The 25,187-nt window shown below is 41.9% G+C and overlaps 1 protein-coding gene across 2 annotated transcripts in view; it reads right to left on the reverse strand.

Annotated features, from left to right (window-relative positions):
- Tbc1d14 (TBC1 domain family member 14) overlaps positions 1–23,512 on the reverse strand; it is an 89,653-nt gene extending 66,141 nt beyond the window's left edge. The window contains exon 1 of one of the 2 annotated variants that reach the window (XM_041636311.1): positions 22,774–23,512. In XM_041636311.1, the coding sequence (XP_041492245.1) occupies positions 22,774–23,495 (722 nt within the window). In that variant the 5' untranslated portion in view covers positions 23,496–23,512. The remainder of the gene's footprint in view (positions 1–22,773) is intronic. The other variant, XM_041636313.1, reaches the window with a different exon arrangement.
- Positions 23,513–25,187: the final 1,675 nt, after the last annotated feature.

Here is a 25,187-nt window from a genome sequence, read left to right on the forward strand (position 1 = left end):
GAGAAGAAAGAAGTGAGACACGCTCAAGGACGTTCTGCTGTCCCTTTGAGGATCACTGATATAAAGTCTGGGGGTGGGGTATAAGTGGAAAATAAGCACACGTTTAAAAGTCCCCTACACTGCACTCAAATATTTTTATTATGGAATTCAGATACAGTAAAGCTGACTTTGGGAACATATAGGTTAACATGTTTTAACATATCTATAGATTCAACCACCAAAGAAAAAAGATCTTTTTTATTATATTTTTGTTTATTTTGTGGGCCGCACAAAATAAACAAAAATATAATAAAAAAGATATTTTTTATTTTGTGGGCCTCAGAAGACAACTTCTCTCATCACAGTGGGGGTCCCTGGGACTGCTCAGATCATCACGCTTAGTGGCAACCACCCACCAGCTGAGCCATCCAAACAATCCCAGAAAAAATTACAAAAACTGTATGAGAACACAGAAAGAACACACATCATATGAGGTTCTTAATACCAAAGCTAAAGGGAAAACTTAGCCCATAGACTCATGAATATAGAAAAATTTAAAACAAAATATCAAATATAAAGTATAATGTGTCATAAACAAATTGGACTGTTCTAAGAATATTAAATCATTAGAAAAATGCAATGGCATTCCCCCCCCCCAAAAAAAAGCTAAAGGAGAAAACATAGTCAGCAATGGATGGAGAAAAATCATTCAATAATGTGCAAGACAGATATGACTTTTTTTTATTTATTTATTAAGGATTTCTGCCTCCTCCCCGCAACCGCTTCCCATTTCCCTCCCCCTCCCCCGATCAAGTCCCCCTCCCTCATCTGCTCGAAGAGCAATCAGGGTTTCCTGACCTGTGGGAAGCCCAAGGACCCCCACCTCTATCCAGGTCTCGTAAGGTGAGCATCCAAACTGCCTAGGCTCCCCCAAAGCCAGTACGTGCAGATATGACTTTTTTAAGATCTTAAACTAGGAATAAAAAATTGTCCAGGGGAGGGAAGAGAGGAGGAGCTGGGAAGACAGGAAGGAGGGGAAATTATTATTGGGATGCAAAAACAAAAATAAAAAACAAACAAAAAGAATGTCCTAATCTGAGAAAAATGTATCTACTAGAAAGTCAGACATATGATCAAAGGTACCCTATAGCATTGTGGACCACACACTCAGAGATCAGGGCCCAGGCAGGGACTCTGTCAGCACCACTTCAATGAAAACAAGATGAGAGATAAGAGATGGAAGGAGCAAGTTCATAGACAGACAGTAGTTACTGTCTACAGAAAAAAAAAACCCAAAAGGGTTTACAGATAAACTATTAGAGTAGCTAAATTTAGCAAGACCACAGGACTCAAACTATATACATAAAAATGAACACTATGAGCTGGGCAATGGCGGCACACACCTTAAACCCTAGCACTCAGGAGGCAGAGGTGGATCTCTGTGAGTCTGAGGCCAGCCTGGTGTACAGAGCAAGTTCCAGGATAGCTAGGACTACACAGTAAAATCTTGTCTTAAAAACAAACAAACAAACAAATAAAAAATTAATACTACCCAGAGTCACAACTATATATTATACTATAAAACTATCCAAAATAGTATCTTGGAATAATTTTTAAATTTAATTAAAATTGTATTTATGTATTATGGGGAGCATATGCAACAGCATGCAAGTGAAGGTCAGAGAACAATTGTGAAAGTCAGGTATCTCCTTCTATCATATGGGTCCTGGGGATGGAACTCAGGTTGTCAGGCTTAGCAGCCGATGCCTCTTCTCTCCTGAAGCATCTCACTTGCCCATTTTTGGAATAAATTTAAGGAAAGAAATACAAGACCTTTATAATAAAAAAATAATAAGCTTATAGAAACAAAAAAAAAACTTAAGCTAGTGGAGAAACTAACACATTCAAAAATAAGAAGTCTTCAATGATCTATAATGTCAGTCAAATCCCAAAGAAAACACTGGGGAAATTTTTAAAAAGGAAACTGCCAAACTATAAAATTGCCATGGAAATACAAAAATAGTATCTTGGGATAATTTTTAAGCTTTTTAAATTAATTAATTTATTTATATTTATGCCGGTAAAGTGTGATGTGTGTATCCATCCCGGGAAGTGGCTTGGTATGGACAGAGCGACTCTGGATTCTGCCCAGGTGTGTGTGCCTCAAAGAACAGGCACAAAAGTATTATGATAAGCATCGCTGATCTCAGGAAAGTACCACCCACAGGCGCACAAAGGAAGTCAAAGGCAGGAGTGCAAACCATGTTACTCCATTTAGCTAAACAGTGGTCACCTTCTGCAAGACAGATATTGTCAGGGAAGGGCCCCAAAAAAGCCTTCTGCAGGCTGCTAATCCAGTGGCATGCATATGAGCGTGCTCACACTCAATGCCTAAGACCTATGTGCTTTGCTGCACACTCAAGTTCAACAAAGTGAATTCAGCTCTACCACCCTCCTCTGCAGCCTGGCTGGATAGCTCTCCCCACACAGCCCCTACTGTGCTCTCAAACCTCTTCCAGCACCCTTTTACATAGAGAGCTGGAAGCATGGGTTCTCGTTTCTTTCTTTCTTTCCTTTTTAAAGGAAATAGTGTTTGTTTTCAATTACATGTGGAGATCAAAGGACCACTATATGGGTCCAGGTCATCAGACCCAGCAGGAGACAAGTGCCTAAACCTGCTGAGACACCTTATAGGCCCAGGATTCTAGTTTCTGACAGGCCTACATTCCACTACATGGTGAGGGCCTTCCGACTTGGTCTCTGTATCCCAAGGCCTGGCGTAAAACCTGCTGGGTAACTCATTAATCTGACCCTGAAAGGACTTCTCTGCAAGTCTCCACAGAAGGTCACAGAGTCCACAAGGCCTATATTTTCCCTACCCACAACCTCCCAGTCTCTTCTAAACATTCCCTAACAAGTTAATACAGGAAAGAAAAATTAAACGGGGGCTCCACACTCTAATATCAACTTAGGACATTGTGAAGGGGAAAAGAAAGCAGAACAAAGGAGCTAGAGAGATGGATCAGCCACGAAGAACACTTGTGTTCTCCCAGAGGACCCAGGTTCAGCTCCAAGCACCCACACAACGCAGCTCATAACCTTCTGTAACTCCACTCCAGGAGCCTCCATGTGCACATATTCACATACAGACATGCACACCTACACATAAAAATATCAAACTAAATCTAAAAAGGAAAGCAGCGTGAAAGTGGCTAAGCTAATTGATATAAAGTGCACTTTACTAAGAAAATGCAATCTATTCCTAATCTCCAACTGAATACTAAGAAAAAGAGGGAAAATGAAGGTCAACAGTGAGCAGACTGTCCATGTGGTAATCATACGTAATCTTGCAATTGCAACAGTCTCAAAAAAGCCATGAGAGAATTATGTTCCCTTAGCATTAGAAATATTAAGGAGAAATCTTTGACTAAAAGTAGAAAGTGTGTTCCTGGGATATGGACTCCAGAAGAATGTGGCTTAAACCACAGCTGCCTAGCCTGCCTGACTCTGAGCAGAAATGAACCCTCACAGACTTCATTCATAGAATAGTAAAGTCACCACTCAGTTCCCAGGATTCTGTCAATGTACTTATTAACTAGAGAACAACTGATTAATTATATAAGGTCAAGCATCTCATCTCATTTAACATGAAGCACATTGATATGAGTTATTTTTTTCAACAAATGCATATTGAATCAATTTATATCCTAGATATCAGGTCAAACACTGGGAATAATCACTGCTGACCACAAGTCTAGGTGCTCTTCTCGAAGTGGCTTACCACTGGGAGGCATACTAGTTATACCATAATGGATGACTTTCCCCAAAAAGAGGCAATGTGGAAACCACCTGCCTGAGATGTGTACCAGAGGGAAGCACTCTCACGCACACAGCCCATACTCGAGAGCTCACTGTGCCTGCACTACATTCCAGAATTGCCCAAGGAGTGCTTACAGGTTCTGATGCATACATCTTACCCTGAACTAGTAATGTCTAACCTCTGAGAGTGGGACTTGGATGCTTTTTCTCAACAAATACAAGTATTATATTATTTTTTATGCTTTCCAGTGCTGAGGACTGAATCTAGGGCCTCCACATACTAGACAGATGTTCAATCACTGATCTGTATCTCCAGCTAAACATTTTGTTAGTGTGTCCCTGACACTTCTATTGTGCTGGGAACTTTGCTCTTTAACCAATAAAAGCTTTCTGTTTCTTTAATTGAAGTCTTACTCTGTATGTATTTAAGATAACTTACTGTTTATGGAAGCTGCTGGAAAGGATTATCTTTAGACTTTGCTTTAAATCTGTGTCTCACTAAACCAAAGTCAAACAGGAAGCCCTGCCCTGCAGTACAATATGAGCTGTTTAGTGTCTTAAGATTCTTCTAGCTCACTGATCCAAGATGGATGCAGATTCCTAACTCTATGAGCTTCTAAAACCCAATGTGCCATTCCCCTGTAACCCAATAAATCTGGGCCGCTTTCTCCATAAGACAGCAGATCCCTTGTTTTCCCTCATACAGGAAACACTGGACTACAGTGTGCCTGCAGGAGACAGAACAGAGTGAAAGAGTGACAATTCCAGTCTATAGTGACCTACAGGAGACAGGCAAGAGTATAGTGCTCTGTAGGCGCTGTCTCTGCATTGGAGAAACTTCAGAGAATGGTGTCTGCCGTGCTGGCCCTTAAAACTGCTGCAATTGTCCCTACCGTGGTGCCGCACGCTTTTAATCCAGCACTTGGAAGGCAAAGGCAGGGAGATCTCTAAAAGTTCAAGGCCAGACTGAACTACAGAGGAAGTTCCACAACAACCAAGAATACACTGAGAAACCCTGTCTCACAAAACCACAACAATGCTGTAATTGGACAAATACAGAAGGAGTAGAAAGGAGGGAGTACCTCAGGAAGAAGCAGGAAGTGTGAAGCATAGCACTGGAGCCAGAGTCTATAAGGAGAAGGCTCAAGGTATGCAAGATAGTCCTCTCCAAACCTCTATCATACTAATGAAAGGCAAAAGCTATGGCAAATTCTGACCATCACTAGCCATTGCTAAGAAACCATTATTCATAAAACAGAGTCTGGGTGGTGGAGAAAGGCTCCTGGCATACAGCACTGTGACCTCTGGTGTGTGTGGGAGTGTGGGGGGCAGTCAGAGATGACCAGTGGTCAGGGGCAATGGCCATAAAGTAACAACTCTGAAAACCCACCCCCCATTTCATCATCTACATTCAGACCAAGCAGGCTGTAGTACACACAGTGGAAATGAAGCCCACTTCCTTATTGTTGGGCAAGTAAATGGTTCATAGGGAAGAAGACCACAAAGACATTATTAAAAAGTATACAAACAACTTGTAATTATGTAAGAAACTTTTCTCTAAGATAAAATGTAGGGCATCAACCCACAGAAAGAGCTTATAGTTTTAGTTGTTGATACTGATGTTTTGTTTTTGCATTACTGAGCATGGAACCCAGGACCCCACACAGGCTAAGCATGTACCCTTCTCTGAGGCAGATCCCAGCACTAGTCTATTTTTTAATGCTTAAAACTCATAAAAGGGCCAGGCGGTGGTGGCGCACACCTTTAATCCCAGCAGTGGGGAGACAGAGGCAGGCGGATCTCTGTGAGTTCGAGGCCAGTCTAATCTACAAACTAGTTCCAGGATAGGCCCTAAAGCTACAGAGGAACCCTGTCTCGAAACAAACAAACAAACAAACAAAACTCATAAAAGGTCTGTAAGGGAATAAAGAAAAATTACAGTAGGTATGAAAGTAGAATCATACCCAAATAGCTTTGCTGCATACTGTTAAACTAAAAAAGGCTTCAGTATATACACAGGAGCTAGAGATGGCCCAATGGTCAAGATCAACTTCAGCATGGCCATGGCCCTGGCCCTGTTCATGGTGCTCTGTGCAGGCTTCTCTGAGATTCACCCCCTTTATTATGGCGTGCTGGTTCAACAGTAACTGTGTTGCTTTTATATATCAAAGGGACAAGTTTAAAAATAAAGTCACAGGCTGTCCTCTAGAGACAACAGAACTTTCCACCACAGTGGTGATGTACCCATCTGAGCCATTCAATACAGCAGCCGCTGACTCCCACATGGCTACTGAGTGCCTGAATGTAGCTAGTAAGGCTAAGGATCTCAATTTTCCACTGCAGGTTATTTTAATTGGCTTTAACTAATGGCTAACAGACTGGACAACACAGGGCCAGACTCTACAAAGTAGACTCCAGACAACCAAAAGGATTGAATTTGCTAAGAGAGTACAAACTTCCAAGGATATCTGGGACCAGGAGCTGGTGAACTGCTTAGGCACTGACACACGTCCTGAGCAACTGCAAGACAGACATGTAGTAAATGAGACAAGTCCTATCAGTCTTAGAAACCCTGTCCCTGCAATGAGATCTTTGAAGAGCACTCTCCTTTACCCAAATTCAAATCTTTACCTGCTCAGCAAACTCCAGCTCCCAACCACCTGTCAGGACACAACCTTTTCAGTTTTCTCATTCTCACACTCTCTAGCACCTGCTTTCTCTCTCCATGGCACCAATAGTCTGGCAGCAAGTGTATCACCATTCTACAGGATGCATTCAGACTACACAGGCAAAATGAGATCTTATGTGTGGCAAGCAGAATCAGGACAGATAGTCTGCTGAGTGTTGCTATAGGGAATACCCAAGGAATTAAACACAGGACCCACCAGAACAGCCAAAGCAACAGCAAAGAGCGTTTGTGATGACATGTACACCCCTGGCATCCTCTATGGACTAGTCTATTAAGAATACAAACTACTTGGGGTACACAGAAGACCTCCAAAGCTGGAAAGAACATGGAGGATAGGCTAAACATTTGCATACATGACTCTGAGATGAAAAGCCTCTCAAGAAAAGCACAGAAACCGTGTCACTGAGTAAGTTCTCTTTTCTGCAGGCAGGTCCTAGGGAGGAAAAGCTGTATAGGCTCTTACCTAGTGGGGAAACTGCCAAGGGAACATCAAGTGCAGACAAGCAGCTGGGAGTAAGGGTGGAGTCCCTAGAGAGGTCCAGGGCTAAAGAAAAGGAAGTCGTACCTCACACCCACATGTTTCTCCTGAGCATTTCCTCTTACATTTACTTCTCTTACCATAAGTAACCTGGGCCTCTCTAGAGATAGTGCTTAATTATGCCCACCTAAGAGTAGAGTACCCCAAGCATCCATGGTCCACATACCTTCTGAGCACTACAGTCACCAGCAGGCTCTTGAAAAGGGCCCTATATTCAGAGCTACTCAGATTCTTCCCCTATCCCCGGACAGAGGAACCATGCACCACCCTCTAGTCCAAGCCAACTTCTCCCTGAGAGTGAGTGCTACTCATAAACAGAATCTTTTTCTTCTAGTTTTTTTTATTGATTTTTATTGAGCTCTACATTTTTCTCTGCTCCCAATCCCTTCAACCTTCTCCCAAGGTCCCCATGCTCCCAATTTACTCAGGAGATCTTGTCTTTTTCTACTTCCCCATAAATGGAATCTTCTTAAATCATGCAAGGGTCTCTCTTATCAAGGCCTGTCCACCAAAGCAGTGCCTACTAGAATAAGAAATGTGAGATGGTATTCTGCCTTACTCACCCCCCAACATATAAGGTGTGTGTGTGTGTGTGTGTGTGTGTGTGTATAAAACACTCTTTTCCTCATCCTTCCCTAGCTAGAGTCTCCAAACACAGCTGAAATCACTAGCTGAGTGGAATAGGTCCATGCAGGAAAATACTGACCAACCTCAAAGTTCCCACCAAGCTCCTTCTGACCCCCTCCTCTCACTGGATTTGAAGAAAGTTGGTGCTGACTCCTCTTTTCACTGCCCATCACCCACAAGGGGCTCATGCTACTCAGCACAAAATTAAAACTCACCACTGTGACCACACTTAAGTGTGGTCACTTAACTCCTACCTTTTAGTTGCTTCACTGCATTCAGAAAACTACAACCCCACCCCACACAAGTGCCCGTGGAGGGGACCATAGCTGGGGCTGAGGCAATACAGAGGCACATTGACTGGTTTCCACTCGCTCAGCAGGGCCCAGCAATGTTCCCCTCTCCGCCCAAATATCTATGTCTCAGGATAACCTCAGCACCACCCCCCTCCTCAAACCCACTACTCCATCCACCCTTGTGCCTATGGCCTGAACACATTCACATGCCAAAATCCTAATCGCCAAGTTGACATTACTTAGTGGCAGATTTGGGAAGTAGTTTAGGGACGAGCCATCATGACTGGAATTAGTGTCCATTTAAAAGCGGCCCCAAAGAGTTGACTTGCCCCTTTGGCACATGAAGGTATAGCAAAAATGGCTGTTGGGGATATGGCTCAGTGGTTAAGAATGCTTGCTGTTCTTCCAGAGGACCCAAGTTTGGTTCCCAGAATCCATATCCCACAGTTCATAACTACCTCTAATTCTAGTTCCAAGGAATCCAACACGTTTTTCTGGCACCATCCTCCACATAATAAAAATAAATATTAAAATAATTTTTGAAGATGGCTGCCTGGGATAGTTAATCTTGACTGCTAACTTGATGGGATTTAGGATCACCATAGAAGTATATCACCAGTATATCTATAAGGGTATTTCTAGAAAGGCTTAATGAAAGAAGGAAAACCCACTCTGCATGAGTAGCACCATCCCATTGGCACACCTGTCTCTCTTCCTGACTTCAGATGCAATGTGACCAGCTGCCTCATGCTCCTGTCACCAATCCTTCCCTGCCATGATGGGCTATCTATAAGCTGTGAGGCAAAATAAACCCTTCCTTCCTTAAGTTGCTCACATCAACAAGAAAAGTAACTAATACGCCATCATCCATCAAAACAAGCTTGGTGTGTCAATGGATACCAAATCTGTTGGGCCTCTATTTTGAACATCCCAGCCTCCAGAATTGGTGTTTTCAGACCATTCATTTCAATGATGTTTTGTTATAGAAACATCCCAGAATATTGTCAGCTAAGGACCCTGCTTCCTATCTGACCAAGAAAACCAGAACAATACAACAAGAAGTAGTAACAGCAAACACTGATGAGGAGACAGGGCACAGGAATTCTCATTCATTGTTGGTGGGAATATAAAACAGTGAAGGCACCTTGGAAAACAAGCTTATCATGCAGTAAGGCAACTGCACTCCTGGAAGTTCCTGAAAGAAACTTAAACCCACATGGATCTTTACAACAGCAACTGTTCATATATGCCAAAACTTAGAAGCAACTAAGATGCCCTTCAGTGAGCAAACAGATAAACTATGCCAAATTCATATGGAGAAATATCACTCAGCTTTAAAAAATTAGCTTCGCCCTCTAAAGCAACAAAAGAACATATAAACTCGCAGAGACTAAGGCAGCATGTACAAAGATCTGTACCAGATGGAGTCTTGAGCTGAAAGGAGACATGGACACAGGTCCCCATTCCTAACCCATAAGCTACTCCAATTGACAACTACATGTAAATGCAACTTCAGTCTTCTCTAAGGGACTCTCAGCTGGGGAAACAAACTCCTCTTAAGGGCAGGCTGCATGCCAAGTAGGAGATGGCCAACAGAAAACAAACTCAACAGTATCATTGTAGGTTCTTTGTCTCATAATATCAAGTCAGGGCTTTTTTTTTAAATTTAATTTTCTAATTCTATTTATATATATTTTCTCTCTTATTTTCCCCTCCAGGTTCTTTGCATATATTATAGCTTCCAGTTTAGCATTTTCATGGAATATGTGTGTGTGTGTATATAAGTAGTCTCTGCATCTTTATCTGTTTCATGTGCCTTTTCTTAGGGTCTTTTCCTTCTGTTTGTTCTGTTCTATTCCAATCTCTTAGTTTTTTTTTTGTTTGTTTGTTTGTTTTGGTTTTTCGAGACAGGGTTTCTCTGTAGCTTTGGTGCCTGTCCCGGAACTAGCTCTTGTAGACCAGGCTGGCCTTGAACTCCCAGAGATCCGCCTGCCTCTGCCTCCCGAGTGCTGGGATTAAAGGCGTGCGCCACCACCGCCCGGCTCCAATCTCTTAGTTTTTGTTTTTATCCTATTACTGACTTTCTTCCCATCCTCATTCCACAGTAGAGAGATTTGATATAGTGGTCTCTGCAGCAGTCCACCCATCTTGCAATCTTCTGCCTTCTCTTCTGCCTGGCTCCTGGAGCACAACATACTGATTACCTGAGATGGCTCTTTTCATTCTCACAGACCCATAACTAAGTACTTCAGCTTATTCACAGACAAGCACATAAAGACTAAGTCTTATCCAAGACCACAGGCGAGGACACCATCACACAGCTAGGTCGAGAAACCACTGCACAGCCCTCCCTCCCTGGTATCTCAGCAATGCACAAGCATCTGCACATACCAGCAGCACCTGAAATACACAGCAAGTGTTCTGGCGCTCAAAGTCATAGGACACTAGCAAACAGACTGTGTAGAAAAGTCATGATTATAAATCAAATGCGACCTCTCATTTTACTGGTGCTAATTCTAAAATGGTCATAGGATTAGAAAATAAGTCAGGCAACATAAAACAATAAATATTACTATGCCAGCCACACACCTATTACACATCTAGGTACATCCCTTCCCATTTCACCTAACAACATTTTAAGTGTGAATTTATTCCTGTCTTGTAGATCATAATCTTAAAGGTCAAAGACCCAAGCCCTAACTCTACTGGCAAATTAATCAGCCCCTGTCACAGTTTCCACATATACAAGAAAAATTACCAAAATGTTCCTGAATCAGTAAGCTCTCCCAGTGCAAGATACAAAAAAAACCTAGGTCTGTAAAGCAGAAATGGATTTAACACAGGAATAAGGTGATTTCAAGATCATATGAAGAAGCTGGTTCTGAATGATCCCTTGGCTCCTAGGAACAGGTCACTGGGCAACAAGAAGCTAATGTACCTGATATGCTAATGGGAGCTGCTACTGGAACTGCTGAACTCAAGAAACCCAACAGGAAGTCAGCATCACTACCTCTGGAAAGGAACATAGGGTTCTCCTGCATGACAATGCTCTCAGCATCCAGGAAGCTGAAAACAGACCAGTGTCAAAGCTGTAGGAAAGTCTCCCATCTCTACAATATCAGTAGGTACCAGAGAGCAGCAGCAAAGAGAGGGAAAAAATGGCCTGCATCTCATTTCTGCGAAGATCCTCCCACAAATGGGGAGATAGTCCTAATTCATATCCAAAACTCTAGCAGCAAGAGACCAAGAACAGACTTCCGCTCTGAAGCTAATAAAGTCCAGGAAAGCAAATTGAAGCAGCCCAAAGGATGAACTGGCAGCCTAGGGTCCCACCTCATGCTACTTCCCCATTACTGTACAGCCTGAAAAAGGCAGCCATGCAAAACAAAGAACAGCACCAGGAACATAAAAGTGCACCTACCTCCTGGTGAATGAACTCACCTCTTCTTCATGAGCTATCGCCTGTCTCTAAATTTCCTCCTTACCATAGTCTATGGTCGCCAGCCAATGGATCAAATCCTCAAAGCCTAGCTAAAACTGTGGTTAAACATATTCGTACCATATCAAAGTATCTACCTGAAGATTCGCTTTTAAACTGGTGGAAGTAAATATCTTTACACAGAAGCATTTTTAAAAATAACACTGAAACCAAATATGAAACTCCAACAAAAGAAGAAAGGCAGACCAGAAATAGGGTATGTATGGAGCATACTCTGCCTTGAGAGTTAACTTCTATTTCCTCATTTAACACTTGCATTATTAGTTCTTCACTTGGGTGATTTGTGTATTTTATTTTATTTTAATTTTTTAATTTAACCCAGGACCTCACATGCACTGGGCAAATGCTCTAACACTGAGTTACGACTCTATCACATTGACTCTTTTCTAGAGGAACAATTAGTCCTAGGTCACTCAAGTTCATACTAAAGGCTGCAGAGATTAAATGACTTTCTCAGGGTCACAAAACACAAAATGACACAGCTGGTGAGGTGCTCCAGCCCCAGCTCTCAAACCACCATGGTCCTCCCACTGTCTTTGAATTACAAGTAGAAGCAGGGCTAGCCAGAAACAGACTGCCCCCAAAGGGCCCTCTGCCAGGCCAGGAAGCAGACTAGAAAATCCATCACTCCAGGCCTTGAAGCACAGTCAGGTGCATCCCCAAAGGCTGTATCTATCCCTATACCTTCCTTTGGCAAAGTCTGCTTTGCCTTCATTTTGTTGATATTGTTTTGTTCTGTTTGTTTTTTGAGATAGGATTTCTCTGTGTAGCCTGGGCTGTCCTAGAACTCACTCTGTAAACCAGATTGGCCTCAAATTTAGGCCTCCACCTGCCTCTGACTCCTGAGTGCTGAGATTAAAGGCATGTGCCATTACCTCCTGGCCTTATTTTACACTTTTTTTTTCTTTTCAGTCTTTTTGTTTGTTTGTTTTGCTGCTTTGCCTTCAATTGAACATTTGTAACAAAGGACTCTCCATGATCACCTCCTCTGAGAGTTTTTTTAAAAGACCACATGACAGAAGATGTAAGTAAGGAAAGCAACTATTACTTCCTAGACTGGCACAGATCAGCAGATTAAACCTTTGGCTTCTGGAAACCAACCCCATGGCCTGAGGAAAACAGCCACATCAAAGGCATGCTACTGAATTCCTCACCCACTGCTCTCTGGGTTCTACTACATTGGATTCGTAGGATCCCTTAACACAGCTCCCCCTTGTGAGCTGATGATTCTGCTCAAATGACACTAATAAATGTACTTAAGTACCAAGAGTTATAACCTGCTTGCCCGGTGCACCTGAAAGGTTGATGATTCTCCCCACTCTTCACCCATCTCCATCCCCAGGATATGGGGCAATAATGTCTAGAGACATTTTCGTCTTTACAATTGGGGGATGGTGCCAGAATCTAGTGGGCAGAGGTCAGGGTTGATACAACACTCACAGAACAGCTGCCCACAGACAAGTATCCATCTCAAACATCAACAATGCCTGGTATAGAAATCCTTCTCTAAGCTACTGGGCAATAGGTTCAACCGAAGAATGTACAGTATGGGATCAAAAGCTCACAAGTGCATTAGGAAACAAAATGTTTGTTCAAGGTCAGGCAGTGGTGGAACACACTTTAATCCCAGTACTTGGGAGGCAGAGGGAGGTAGATCTCTGTGAGGTTGAGGTCAGCCTAGTCTTCAGAGCCAGTTCCAGGACAGCTAGAGCTGTTACACAGAGAAACCCTATCTCAAAAAGGCAAATAAATAAATAAATAAATAAATTTTAAAAATCAAACCAAAAAAAGTTACTACTTAAGTAATCCCAGGAAGCTAGATTCCTTAGTTATTTGATCTTACTTGAGTTGTTTTCCTCCACTAAAGCTGTTCAAGGTCACACAGTTATGAAGGAGGGCTGACAATAAACCTAGTCCACTTGAGCCTTGAACCAGTGCTTCCAACTGCAGTGACCAATCTCCCAAGATATCTACCACGTCTAGGAGGGCAGGAACCAGTCTACAGCTCAGAGCAATCTGGTACACAGGTATATGTTACTGCAAGTAAAAGAAGAACAAACAGTAGCTATGCCTACACTTCCATGGGGCATCTACTCCGCTGTTCCCATCTCATGTAGGAACCTCATCAAGAAGTCAGATTCAGAAGCTCTCTGACCATCTCCACTACTTCCTCTACTGGAGCCATATTCCCCAAGAGCAACTGGTTTCCCACCCATACATCTTTCTACAGATCAGATAAAAAAAACTCACTGTGGTTGTAGGGAGCAGAATGCAGAAGGGTGAGGGGCCAGACAAGGAATATAAAATGGTATGGCCTGGCCTGGAATCCCCATAGGAGCAGTTCTAGTCCTGGTTCACCCTCCACAAACACTGTTGCAGTCCAGAGTCATCAGAGTACCTCAGCTAAGCTCTGGGCTGCATTCTTGAACATTCTCTGTGACTGTATGTGTGTGTATTTTACATATTAATCCCAGTTACCTCTCCCTCCTCTTCTTCTGCTTCCCCCACATTCTCCCTGCCCACACCCCCTCCACTCCTCAGAGAGGATAAGGCCTCCCCGGGGAAGTCAACTAAGTCTGTCCCATCACCTCGTTGAGGCAGGACCAAGGCTCTCCCCTGTCTCCTGTGCTTAAGTGGCTCCATATATTGCCCAGGTCACACCATTGACACCTGCATTCAGGGGGCCTAGATTGGTCCTATGCAGGTTCCCCTGTTGTCAGCCCAGAGTCAGTGAGTTCCCACTAGCTTGGGTCAGCTGAATCCGTGGGTTTCCCAATCATGGTCTTGACCCCTTTGTTCATATTATCGCTCCTCCCTCTCTTTGATTGTACTCCAGGAGCTTGGCCTAGGGGTTAGTTGTGGATCTTTGCATCTGTTTCTGGATGAGATTCTAGCTTCTCTGGGGTTATAGACTATAGGCTGGTTATCCTTTGCTTTATGTTTGATATCCACTTATGAGTACATATTATATTTGTCTTTATGGGTCTGGGTTATCCCACTCAGGATGTTTTTTCCCCTAGTGCAAACCATTTGCCTGCAAATTTCAAGATGTCATTATTTTTTACTGCTGAGTAGTACTCCACTGTGTAAATGTACCACATATTCTTTATCCATTCTTCAGTTGAGGGGCATCTGGATTGTTTCCAGGTTCTGGCTATTATGAATAATGCTACTGTGAATATAGTTGAGCAAATGTCCTTGTGGTGTGAGTGTGCCTCCTTTGGGTATATGCCCCAAAGTGGTATTGCTGGGTCTTAAGGTAGATTGATTCCTAATTTTGTGAGAAATTGCCATACTGATTTTCACAGAAGCTGTGCAAGTTTGCACTCCCACAACAATGGAGGAGTGTTCCCCTTACCTCACATCCTCTCCAGCATAAGCTGTCATCAGAGTTTTAATCTTAGCCATTATGATCGGTATAAGATAGTATCTCAGAATTGTTGTGATTTGTATTTCTCTGATGGCTAAGGATGTTGAGGAGTTCCTTAAATGTCTTTCAGCCTTTTGAGATTCTTCTGCTGGCAATTCTATTTAAATCTGTACCTCATTTATTAATAGGAATATTTGGTAGTCTGATGTCTAATTACTTGAGTTCTGTATTTTGGAGATCAGCCCTCTGTCAGATGTGGGGTTGGTGAAGATCTTTTCCCATCTTGTAGGCTGCCATTTTGTCTTGTTGACCATGTCCTTTGCTTTGCAGAAGCTTCTCAGTTTCAGGAAGTCCCATTTATTAATGTCTGTGCTACTGGTGTTGTATATAGGAAGTAGTCTCCTGTGCCAATGTGTTCAACTGTTCTTCCCACTTCCTTTTCTATGAGTTCAGTGTGGTTGGATTTATGTTGAGGTCTTTGATCCATTTGAACTTGAGTTTTGTGCACAGGGATAGATATGGATCTATTTACATTCTTCTACATGTCAACATCCAGTTATACCAGCACCATGTGTTGAATATGTTCTTTTTTCCATTTTATCTTTGTAGCTTCTTTGTCACAAACCAGGGGTTCATAGGTGTATAGGTTAGTATCAGGGTCTTCGATTACATTTCATTGGTTTACCTGTCTGTTTTTATGCCAATACCAAGCTGTTTTCATTACTGTAGGTCTATAATGGAGCTTGAAGTCAGGGGTGGTGATGCCTCCATATGTTTATTGTATGGGTTGTTTTGGCTATCCTGGGTTTTTTGTTTTTCCGTATGAAATTTAGTATTGTTCTTTCAATTCTGTGAAGAATTGTGCTAGAATTTTGATGTTATTACACTGAATCTGTAGATCGCTTTTGGTAAGATTGCTATTTTTACTATGCTAATTTTACCTATCCATGAGCATGGGAGATCTTTCCACTTTCTAATATCTTCAATTTCATTCGAAGACTTAAAAGTTCTGTCATACAGGTCTTTCACTTGTTTGATTAGAGTTATCCCAAGATATTTTATGTTGTTTGTGGCTATTGTGAAGGGCGATGTTTCTCTGATTTCTTTCTCAGTACGTTTATCATCTATATATAGGAGGGCTACTGAATTTTTTTTTTTTTTAGTTAATCTTGTATCCTGTTACATTACCGAAGATGTTAATGAATTGTAGACATTCCTTGGTAGAATTTTTTGGGGTCACTCATGTATACTATCATATACATAAGTATATATATCATATCATATACATCAGCAAATAGTGAAAGTTTGACTACTTCTTTTCCAATTTGTATCCCCTTGATCTCCTTTTGTAATCTTATTGCTCTAGCTGGGACTTCCAGCATTATATTGAATAGATATGGAGAGAGAGGACAGCCTTGTCTTGTTCCTGATTTTAGTGGAATCGCTTTGAGTTTCTCTCCATTTAACTTGATGTTAGTTGTTGGTTTGCTGTATATTGCCTTTATTATGTTTAGGAATGTTCTTTGTATCCCTGATCTCTCCAAGGCCTTGATCATGAAAAGGTGTTTGATTTTTGTCAAAGGCTTTTTCAGCATCTAATGAGATGTTCATGTGGGTTTTTTTTTTTATTTCAGTTTGTTTATATGGTGGGTTACATTGACAGATTTCTGTATGTTGAACCATCTCCCTGCATCTCTCTGATGAAGCTTACTTGATCATGGTGAATGATGCTTCTGATGTATTCTTGGATTTGGTTTGGCAGTATTTTATTGAGTATTTTTGCATCAGTGTTCATGAGGGAGTTAGTCTGTAATTCTTAGCGTGTCTTTAAAAGGTTTGGGTATCAGGGTAACTGCAGCCTCATAAAAAGTTTGGTAGTGTTCCTTCTGCTTCTATTGTATGGAACAATTAATTTGAGGTGTATCAGTATTAGCTCTTCTTTGAAATTCTGGCCTTGGGCTTTTTTGAGTTGGGAGGCTTTTGATGATTGTTTCTATTTTCTTAAGGTTTATAGATCCATTTAATTTATCTGATCTTGATTTAGTTTTGTATGTGGTACTTATCCAAAAAATTGTCCATTTCCTTTAAATTTTCCAATTTTGTGGAGTTTTTGAAGTATGACCTGATGATTCTCTGAATTTGCTAAGTGTCTTTGTTATGTCCCCCTTTTCATCGTTGATTTTGTTCATTTGTATATTCTCTCTCTGCCTTTTGGTTAGTTTGGATAAAGGTTTGTCAATCTTGTTGATTTTCTCAAAGAACCAACTCTTTGTCTCATTCTTTGTATTGTTTTGTTTCTATTTTAATGATTTCAGTCCTCAATTTGATTATTTCCCACTGTCAACTCCTCCTGAGTGAGTTTGTTTCTTTTTGTTCTAGAGCTTTCAGGTGTTCTGTTAATTCGCTAGTGTGGGATTTCTCCAACTTTTTATGTAGGCATTTAGTGCTATGAACTTCCTCTTAGCACTGCTTTTCATCGTGCCCCATAAGTTAGGGTACATTGTATAGTCATTTTCATTGAATTTTAGGAAGTCTTTAATTTCTTTATTTCTTCCTTGACCCAGTGGTGATTCAGTTGAGCATTTTTCAATTTCCATGTGTTTATGGCAGTGTACTTTCTGCTTCTATTGTATGGAACAATTTGAGGAATATCGGTACTAGCTCTTCTTTGAAATTCTGGCCTTGGGCTTCTTTTGGTTGGGAGGCTTTTGATGACTGTTTCTATTTTCTTAAGGTTTATAGGTCTATTTAATTTATAGGTCTATTTAATTTCTATTTTCTTAAGGTCTATAGGTCTATTTAATTCTTAAGGTTTATAGTTATTTAAAAAGGCTTCTTTCTGAAGTCTTGTTGTTGAATTCTAACTTTAAACCATGGTGATCTGGTACAATACATGGTGCTATTTCAATTTTTTTGTATCTGTTGATGTTTGCTTTATTAAAAAGTATGTGGTCAATTTTTGAGAGGTTCTATGAGGTGTTGAGAAGAAAGGATATTCTTTTGTGCTTGGGTGGAATGTTCTGAAAGATGTCTGTTAAGTCCAGTTGAGTCATAACATCTGTTAGTTCCTTTCTTTCTCTATTAAGTTTTGGTCTGGTACATCTGTCTAATGGTGAGAGTGGGGTGTTGAAGTCTCCCACTTTTAGTGTATGGAGTTTAATGTGTGATTTAAGCTTTAGTATTGTTTCTTTTACAAATATGGGTGTCCTTGTATTTGGGGCATAGATATTCAGAATTGAGACTTCCTCTTGATGGATTTTTCTTGTGATGAATATGAAATTTTCTTCATCTCTTTGGACTGATTTTAGTTTGAAGTCTATTTTGTTAGATATTAGAATAGCTACACTAGCTTGCTTCTTTGGTCCATTTGATTGGAAAATCTTTTCCTAACCCTTTACTCTGAGGTGTCTGTCTTTCAAGTTGAGGTTTATTTTTTGTATGCAGAAGAGGCATAGATTCTGTTTTCGTATCCAATCTGTTAGCCTGTGCCTTTTTATAGGTGAAATGAGTACATTTATATTAAAGGGTATTAATGACCAGTAATTGCTAGTTTCTGTTATTTTTGTTTTTGTTGGTGGTAGTGGCATTGTGTGTACATTTCTTTGGGATTTGTTGTTGTGAGATCATCTATTGCCTGTGTTTTTGTGGATGTAGCTGATTTCCTTGCATTGGAGTTTTCCTTCTAGTACTTTATACAGGTCTGGATTTGCGAATAGGTATTATTTAAATCTGGTTTTGTCATGGAATATCTTGTTTTTTCCGTCTACAGTGATTGAATGCTTTGCTGGGTATAGTAGTCTTGGCTGGCATCTATGGTCTCTTAGTATCTGCATAAAACCTGTCCAGGATCTTCTGGCTTTCACTGTTTCCAATGAGAAGATGGGGTAATTCTGATAGGTATTCCTTTATATATTAGATGGTCTTTTTTCCTTTGTAGTTCTTAATATTCTTTCTTTATTCTGATATTTAGTATTCTGATTTTTATGTAGCAAGGGGACTTTTTTTTTTTTTTGGTCCAGTCTATTTGGTGTTCTGTAAGCTTCTTGTACTTTCACAGGCATGTCCTTCTTTAGGTTGGGAAAGTTTCCTTCTATGATTTTGTTGAATATATATTCTGTGCCTTTGAGTTGGATGACTTCTCCTTCTATCCCTATTATTCTTAGGTTAGGTGTTTCATGGTGTCACAGATTTCCTGGATTTTTCTGTTAAGAATTTGTTGGATTTAACATTTTCTTTGACCAATGAATCTATTTTTTTCTATCATATATCTTCAACACCTGAGATTTTTCTCTTTCATCTCTTGTATTCCATTGTTTATGCTTGCATTTGTGGTTTCTGATCATTTACCTAGATTTTTCCATTTCCAGAAGTCCCTTGGTTTTTGTTTAATTTATTGCCTCTATTTCAGTTTTCAAGTCTTAAACTGTTTCTTTCACCTGCTTGATTGCTTTTTCTTGGTTTTCTTTAAGGGATTTGTTGATTTCTTCCAATTTTTTATTTGTCTTTTTCTCTATTTCTTTAGAAAAATTCCTCTAGGAATTTTTTCATTTCTTATTTAAGGGCCTCAATCATCTTTTAAAGTTATTTTTAAAGTTGTTTTCTTCTGTTTCATCTGCATTGGTATATTCAAGTCTTGCTGTTGTAGAATCATTAGTTTCTGGTGGTGCCATATTGTTCTTTATGTTATTGAGTGTTATCTATCCATCTCTTCCTCCAATTGGTACAGGTGAAGGCTGTACTTCAGGAGGTCCCTCTACCTCCAATTGGTGTAGTTGGGGACTGTGGCTCCATTGAAGGCTCCTTCAGGTACAGGCAGAGCTGAGTCTCCATTGATCATTATCTCCAGGTGCAGGCAGGCCCAAGGTTGCTCCTTGGGGTGCAGGTAGGGCCACAGCTCTGGTGGTCACTGCTCCAGGTGCAGACGGAACCCTGGTTCTGGTGATCACTCTTCTAGGTACAGGAGGGGTGGCTGAGGTTCCAGCAATCGCTGCATCAACAGGATATCTCGTACAGAGAATAGCAGTGGATATTGGCTGGGACATAGGTGCTCTTTCCTAGAGGGACTTCTTATGAATGTTTCTGGAAGCCATGGCTGTTGTCGTTCTGTCATTCATTCATCCAACTCGTTTGCAGCTCCCAGTTCTGACACTCCCAGAAGTCATCCTGGTGGTTGCTCAGCCCTCCAACACTCCCTCCAGGCGGTCCCATGATTATACTCGCCTATGTTCAGTGTATGTCCCACTGAACCTGTCCCTTAAAGTAATTCTACGTTGGAACTCTTCTTTAAGACTTTGAGACTCTAGAAAGGGGAAGGGGCACCACTAGACTCAGTGCACTGACTTATCACTTGGATTCATCTGTTTTTATAGTCCATCTGCTTCAGTGCTTAAGTGTAGCTCCCTATAACAGTGTTGGAGCTGGATAAAGATAAAGAGGCAGGAACCAAGAAATGAGAGGGGTCTAGAAACTGCAAAATGGAAGGCATTTCCTCCAAAGGGGAAGAGACTTCAGCAGACAACTCAACTCTACCATATCCCCATAAGACAAAGGTAGCAATAAATCAGGGGAAAGTCATGATGACCCCTAACAGCTGATATATAAAGTCATCTGTGCTGGATAGCTTTATGTCAACTTGACACAAGCTAAAGTCTGCTGAGAGGTGAGAACCTCAATTAAGAAAATGCCTCCATAATATCTAGCTGTAGGGCATTTTCTTAATTAGTGATTGGTGGGGGAGGGCCCAGTCCATTGTGGGTGGTGCCATTCCTGGGCTGGTATTACTTTGGTCTATAAGAAAGCAGGTGGGGGGGGGGGGCTGGAGAGATGGCTCAAAGGTTAAGAGCATTGCCTACTCTTCCAAAGGTCCTGAGTTCAATTCCCAGCAACCATATGGTGGCTCACAACCATCTGTAATCGGGTCTGGTGCCCTCTTCTGGCCTGCAGGCATACATGGAAGGAATGCTGTATACAGAATAAATAAATAAATATTTAAAAAAAAAAGCAGGCTGAGAAACTCATGTTAAGCAAGCCAGTAAGCAGCACCCACTACCACCACCATGGCCTCTGTATCAGCTCCTGCCTCCAGGTTCCTGCCCAATTTGAGTTCCTGTCCTAAATTCTTTCAGTGATGTACAGTAATATGGAAGAGTAAGGCAAATAAAAATAAACCCTTTCCTCTTCAGCTTGCTTTTGGCCATGGTATTTCATCACAGTAACAGTAACCCTAATGAAGATATCATCCATGTGTCAGAATCTGCACTTAATTTTGCACATATTAACCCACTTAATTCCACAACCACAACTGGGCTCTTCAATTCTGGATAAAATGAGCTGAGACAGCAAACACCCTGATGATGGGGATAACGTAGGTGATTGAAGAGGACAAATGACATACCACATACCCAGTACCTTTTCCCAGTACTCTGCTAGGGATTCATTAACCTCAGTAAGGGTAAATGATGTTCAAGGTCACATAGCTAGGTTGTGACTTGTAAACCAAGCTGTTCCCACTATGCTACTTCACCTCTATTTCAGAAAAGGGTTTCCAGATTTGCTAAGAATCCCTGTCTCATAAGTAACTGAAAATCTGTCTCCTTTCCCGTTCCCCTCTGAGATTGATCTGAGGAGTCACATAAGGCACTCTAGAGAACTACAAACACTCATCCAAGTTAACAGGAACCAGCCAGCTACACAGGTGAGATCCCCAGCAGGGGATGTCTCAGAAGTACTCTAACACACAAGGGCTCCCTAGGGTTCCTGAAGGTAATCACTGAGTACCAAGTTCTGTTACCAGGACTCCACTGGAGGTATGTGGTCCACCAGCTGGCATGTCGAGAACAAAGGTGTCCCCAGAAGACTGCATGCCATGTGAAGAGCATCTCACTCAGGACTGGTCTTGGGTTGACTGAGGACACTCCACATTTGCCTGATGAAGCAACTGGGGAACTCTAGGTTACTACATTTTCCTAGATCCACAAGTCTCTGGCTGACTCTAGCAGAACAACACATCAAGTACTGCGAAGTCTAACATTGACTTGCTAGAAACATGTTCCATATGAATCCACCTGCCAAGTTCATAGCACAGAAGCCTCCAAAGAAAAATATAGGACTGATAATAATCCTATACATACAATCCATAGCCCCCATACCCTTATGCAGAGCATCTCAGTTTCTGTAACTAACTGGTGGTGGTATCCCAACCCCAGACTATAAGCTCACCCTCCTTTATGACCTAAGAACATGTCTATCATCCTATGTCTCCCAGATGACCTGCCTAGAATAGAACCATAGGCAGACTCCTGTTAAACAAAAGCATAAGTACACAAACAAGAAGAAAAATGGAAGCAACTCTCCTCACAGGGTTCTAGAGGACACACAGGAAGCCCAGCAGGCTTGTTGGGGACGTGGGTAACAAGGCACTAAATGAAGGGTGCACATGGTAGGATCAACACAATAAGAATCGTGTGGCTACAGGGTGGCCACGGCACATGCCTCAACAACAGGGCCAGGGCCAGAACATGCAAAAAGGTCCCTTTCCTGGCCCTGGCACTTGGAAATGCCAGCCCCATAGTCTGCAACTACGAGAAGTATTAGAAAATTACAAACAGGGTTGCTTATGTTGGTAATAATCTCAACCCAAGAAACCAAAGTAATTAGTAAATGACAAAGTAAGGATAATAATCACCTGTGGGTGACCCATCCACAAAAGGCCAGAGGCCAAGAAGCAACAAAGACTGTTGAAATGAGCCAAGGACACAGGAGATGGCCATGAGAAGTCAAACAGCTGACTTAGCAGCAGATACTACTCCCCATACTCTGAGGCAAAGGGAAAAGGCACAACCGTCCATAGGGCACAGCTCTTAATAGTGCAAAGGAGACACATACAATTAGACAAGGAAGCACAAGGCAACAGGTCTATATCTGGAGCCCTGGCTCTGCTCCAAATAGTGAAGGTGTTACCTCGTAAAGAAGTGACTGAATGGTTGGAATAGTTTCAGTTTCCTCCCCTCCTCAGTCTCAGCAACACAATCCTGCTGGTGAAGGTCACTGGTTTCCTTGATGGAGCTCAGAGTGACATCAATAAACTGTGGGTCATCATCATTCTCTAGGGTCACAATGGCGCTGGAACTGCTTGTGACCATGAGGTCCAAGATGTCCTCATTGCTGACTGACAGTGTAGTTGACAACTCTGTGCCAAGACTAGACACACTACAGACAGAGACATTGTCACTTCGGCTCAAGGCTTTGGAGGTGGGGCTATAGAGTTTCACTGAGTCATAGCCTGTCCTGGGAAATGTGGAAGACTTCCGTACAACTTGCTCCTGCTCACTGTTGGTGGGAGCTGAGGGTGCACAGGATGGCAGGGGGCATGCACTCTGGAACGCCCGCTCAGGGATGACCTCTGACTCAGACTGCTTTCTCTTCACATGAACCACACTGCAGGGCACAGGCTCCGGGTTGCCAATCTCCAGAGTAGGAATGCCTGAGTCTACTGATTGAAGGCTGTGTCGATCTTCCAAAGAACCAAGTTTTAGTGTGGGTCCATAGTCAGGCACTGAAAGGGATATGGGTGCCTTGACACTCAGGTGTTGCAGGTCCTGAAGTGAGTCTCCTGGCCGACCTTCTAGAATGCCCATCAATGTTACACCATTCATTGAGGTGGAAAGGTTTCCATCAGTCATCTTGGTCCAAGAAGAAACTAAAGAAATACAGACATGGAAATTAAAAATATATATATAAATCCAAAGATTTATTTATTCTTCGGGCATCTTTGACACACAACTCCAAAGACTGGATTGCCCTGCTAAAAAACGGTGCCTTTGAAAGTGTCCTACAAGTTGTGCGTGAAGGTACACACCTGTAAAACCAGTGCTGGGAGACTTAGGCACGAAGCTTGTGAACTTGAGACCAGCCTATATGATACCCCATGTCAAAAAGAAATAGAGAAAATGTCCCATACATTCAAGTTCTAACTGAGGTCCACAGTGAAAGCTTGAACACACTCTCATGACAGGAAAAGCAGGGAAATAACCCACACAGAAGATCGTCTAAGAAAAGCAATTGGGAGCCGGGCGGTGGTGGCGCACGCCTTTAATCCCAGCACTCGGGAGGCAGAGGCAGGCGGATCTCTGTGAGTTCGAGGCCAGCCTGGTCTACAAGAGCTAGTTCCAGGACAGGAACCAAAAGCTCCGGAGAAACCCTGTCTCGAAAAATAAAAATAAAAAAAAAAAAAAAAAAAAAAAAAAAGAAAAGCAATTGGTATCATCATCAGTTCCATCACCCCAGTCACATCTCTGGCATCCAGGCCAGCAATAGGCACAAGATCTGTGCCAGGTGGGAAGGATATTTTCTTGTAGGAATATACTACAATCTGGATCTTGTATCCCACATGTTGAAGGCTTGATCCCAAGACTACTATGCAACTAGAGGATGGTGTTGTCTTTAGAAGATTGGATGAAGTTAGATCATTGGCAGTATACCCTGAAGTTCATATTTAGACCCTAAGCCCTTCCTTTTGATTGCCTTGTTTCCTGGATGCCATGAAGTAATCAGGATTCTTTTATCACCTGCTCCTATTATGACACTGTGTGCTTCCCTGGGCCCAGAGCAACAATGCCAAAAGACATGGACTGAAGAAATCTATGAAACAATGAGCTGAAATAAGCCTTTCATTCTTACAAATTGTTTATCTTAGGCATTCTATCACAGCGGTACAATGATAACACAGGGGACAAATTACAAATAGGATATCTCTGACCAAAAGATGGGAATTAGGTGTTGGGAATATAACTCAGTAGTGAAACTTGGCCAGAATGAGCAAAGCCATGGGTTCAATCCTAGTCATTAAGCTTGGTGTTTATGCTGTCTCACAACTTCATTAAGACAGAAAAACAGCAAAGTGAATTACACACACACACACACACACACACACACACACGTCATCTGCAGTAAGGCTGCCCAAGTACACTCCAACTGGCCATACCCTTTCACAGTACTACTCTGCTCACACATTTCCAAGACAGGGCATGCTATTCCTTCACAACAGAAACCAAGCACTAGAATAGTCCAAAATCAGACTTACTAGAGAGGTACGGATTGGGGTCAAGAGGGAAGGCCATACCTAGTTTTAATTGACTTGGAACAGGCTCCTTAAACTCAGGACAGGAGGCTAGTTCAGCGAATATATGTTAGTAATAGAAGAGCAAAGGCCAACGCTTGAGAGAAGAGTCTAAAGCACGGGCCACACACACCTCCAAGGCCATGCCCAGAGTTCTCTGGCCAAAGAGACAGGCACAAGCCAGGAGAAAATTCCAGTCTGAGGAACACAACCCCTAGCATACTGTCAACCCTCACCCGTGAAAGGTTACCTTCTT

Source organism: Microtus oregoni, unplaced genomic scaffold (genome assembly GCF_018167655.1).
Source record: "Microtus oregoni isolate MIOR12 unplaced genomic scaffold, Mior012 000049F_ref0000343, whole genome shotgun sequence".
In the NCBI taxonomy this organism is placed as follows: Eukaryota; Metazoa; Chordata; class Mammalia; order Rodentia; family Cricetidae; genus Microtus; species Microtus oregoni.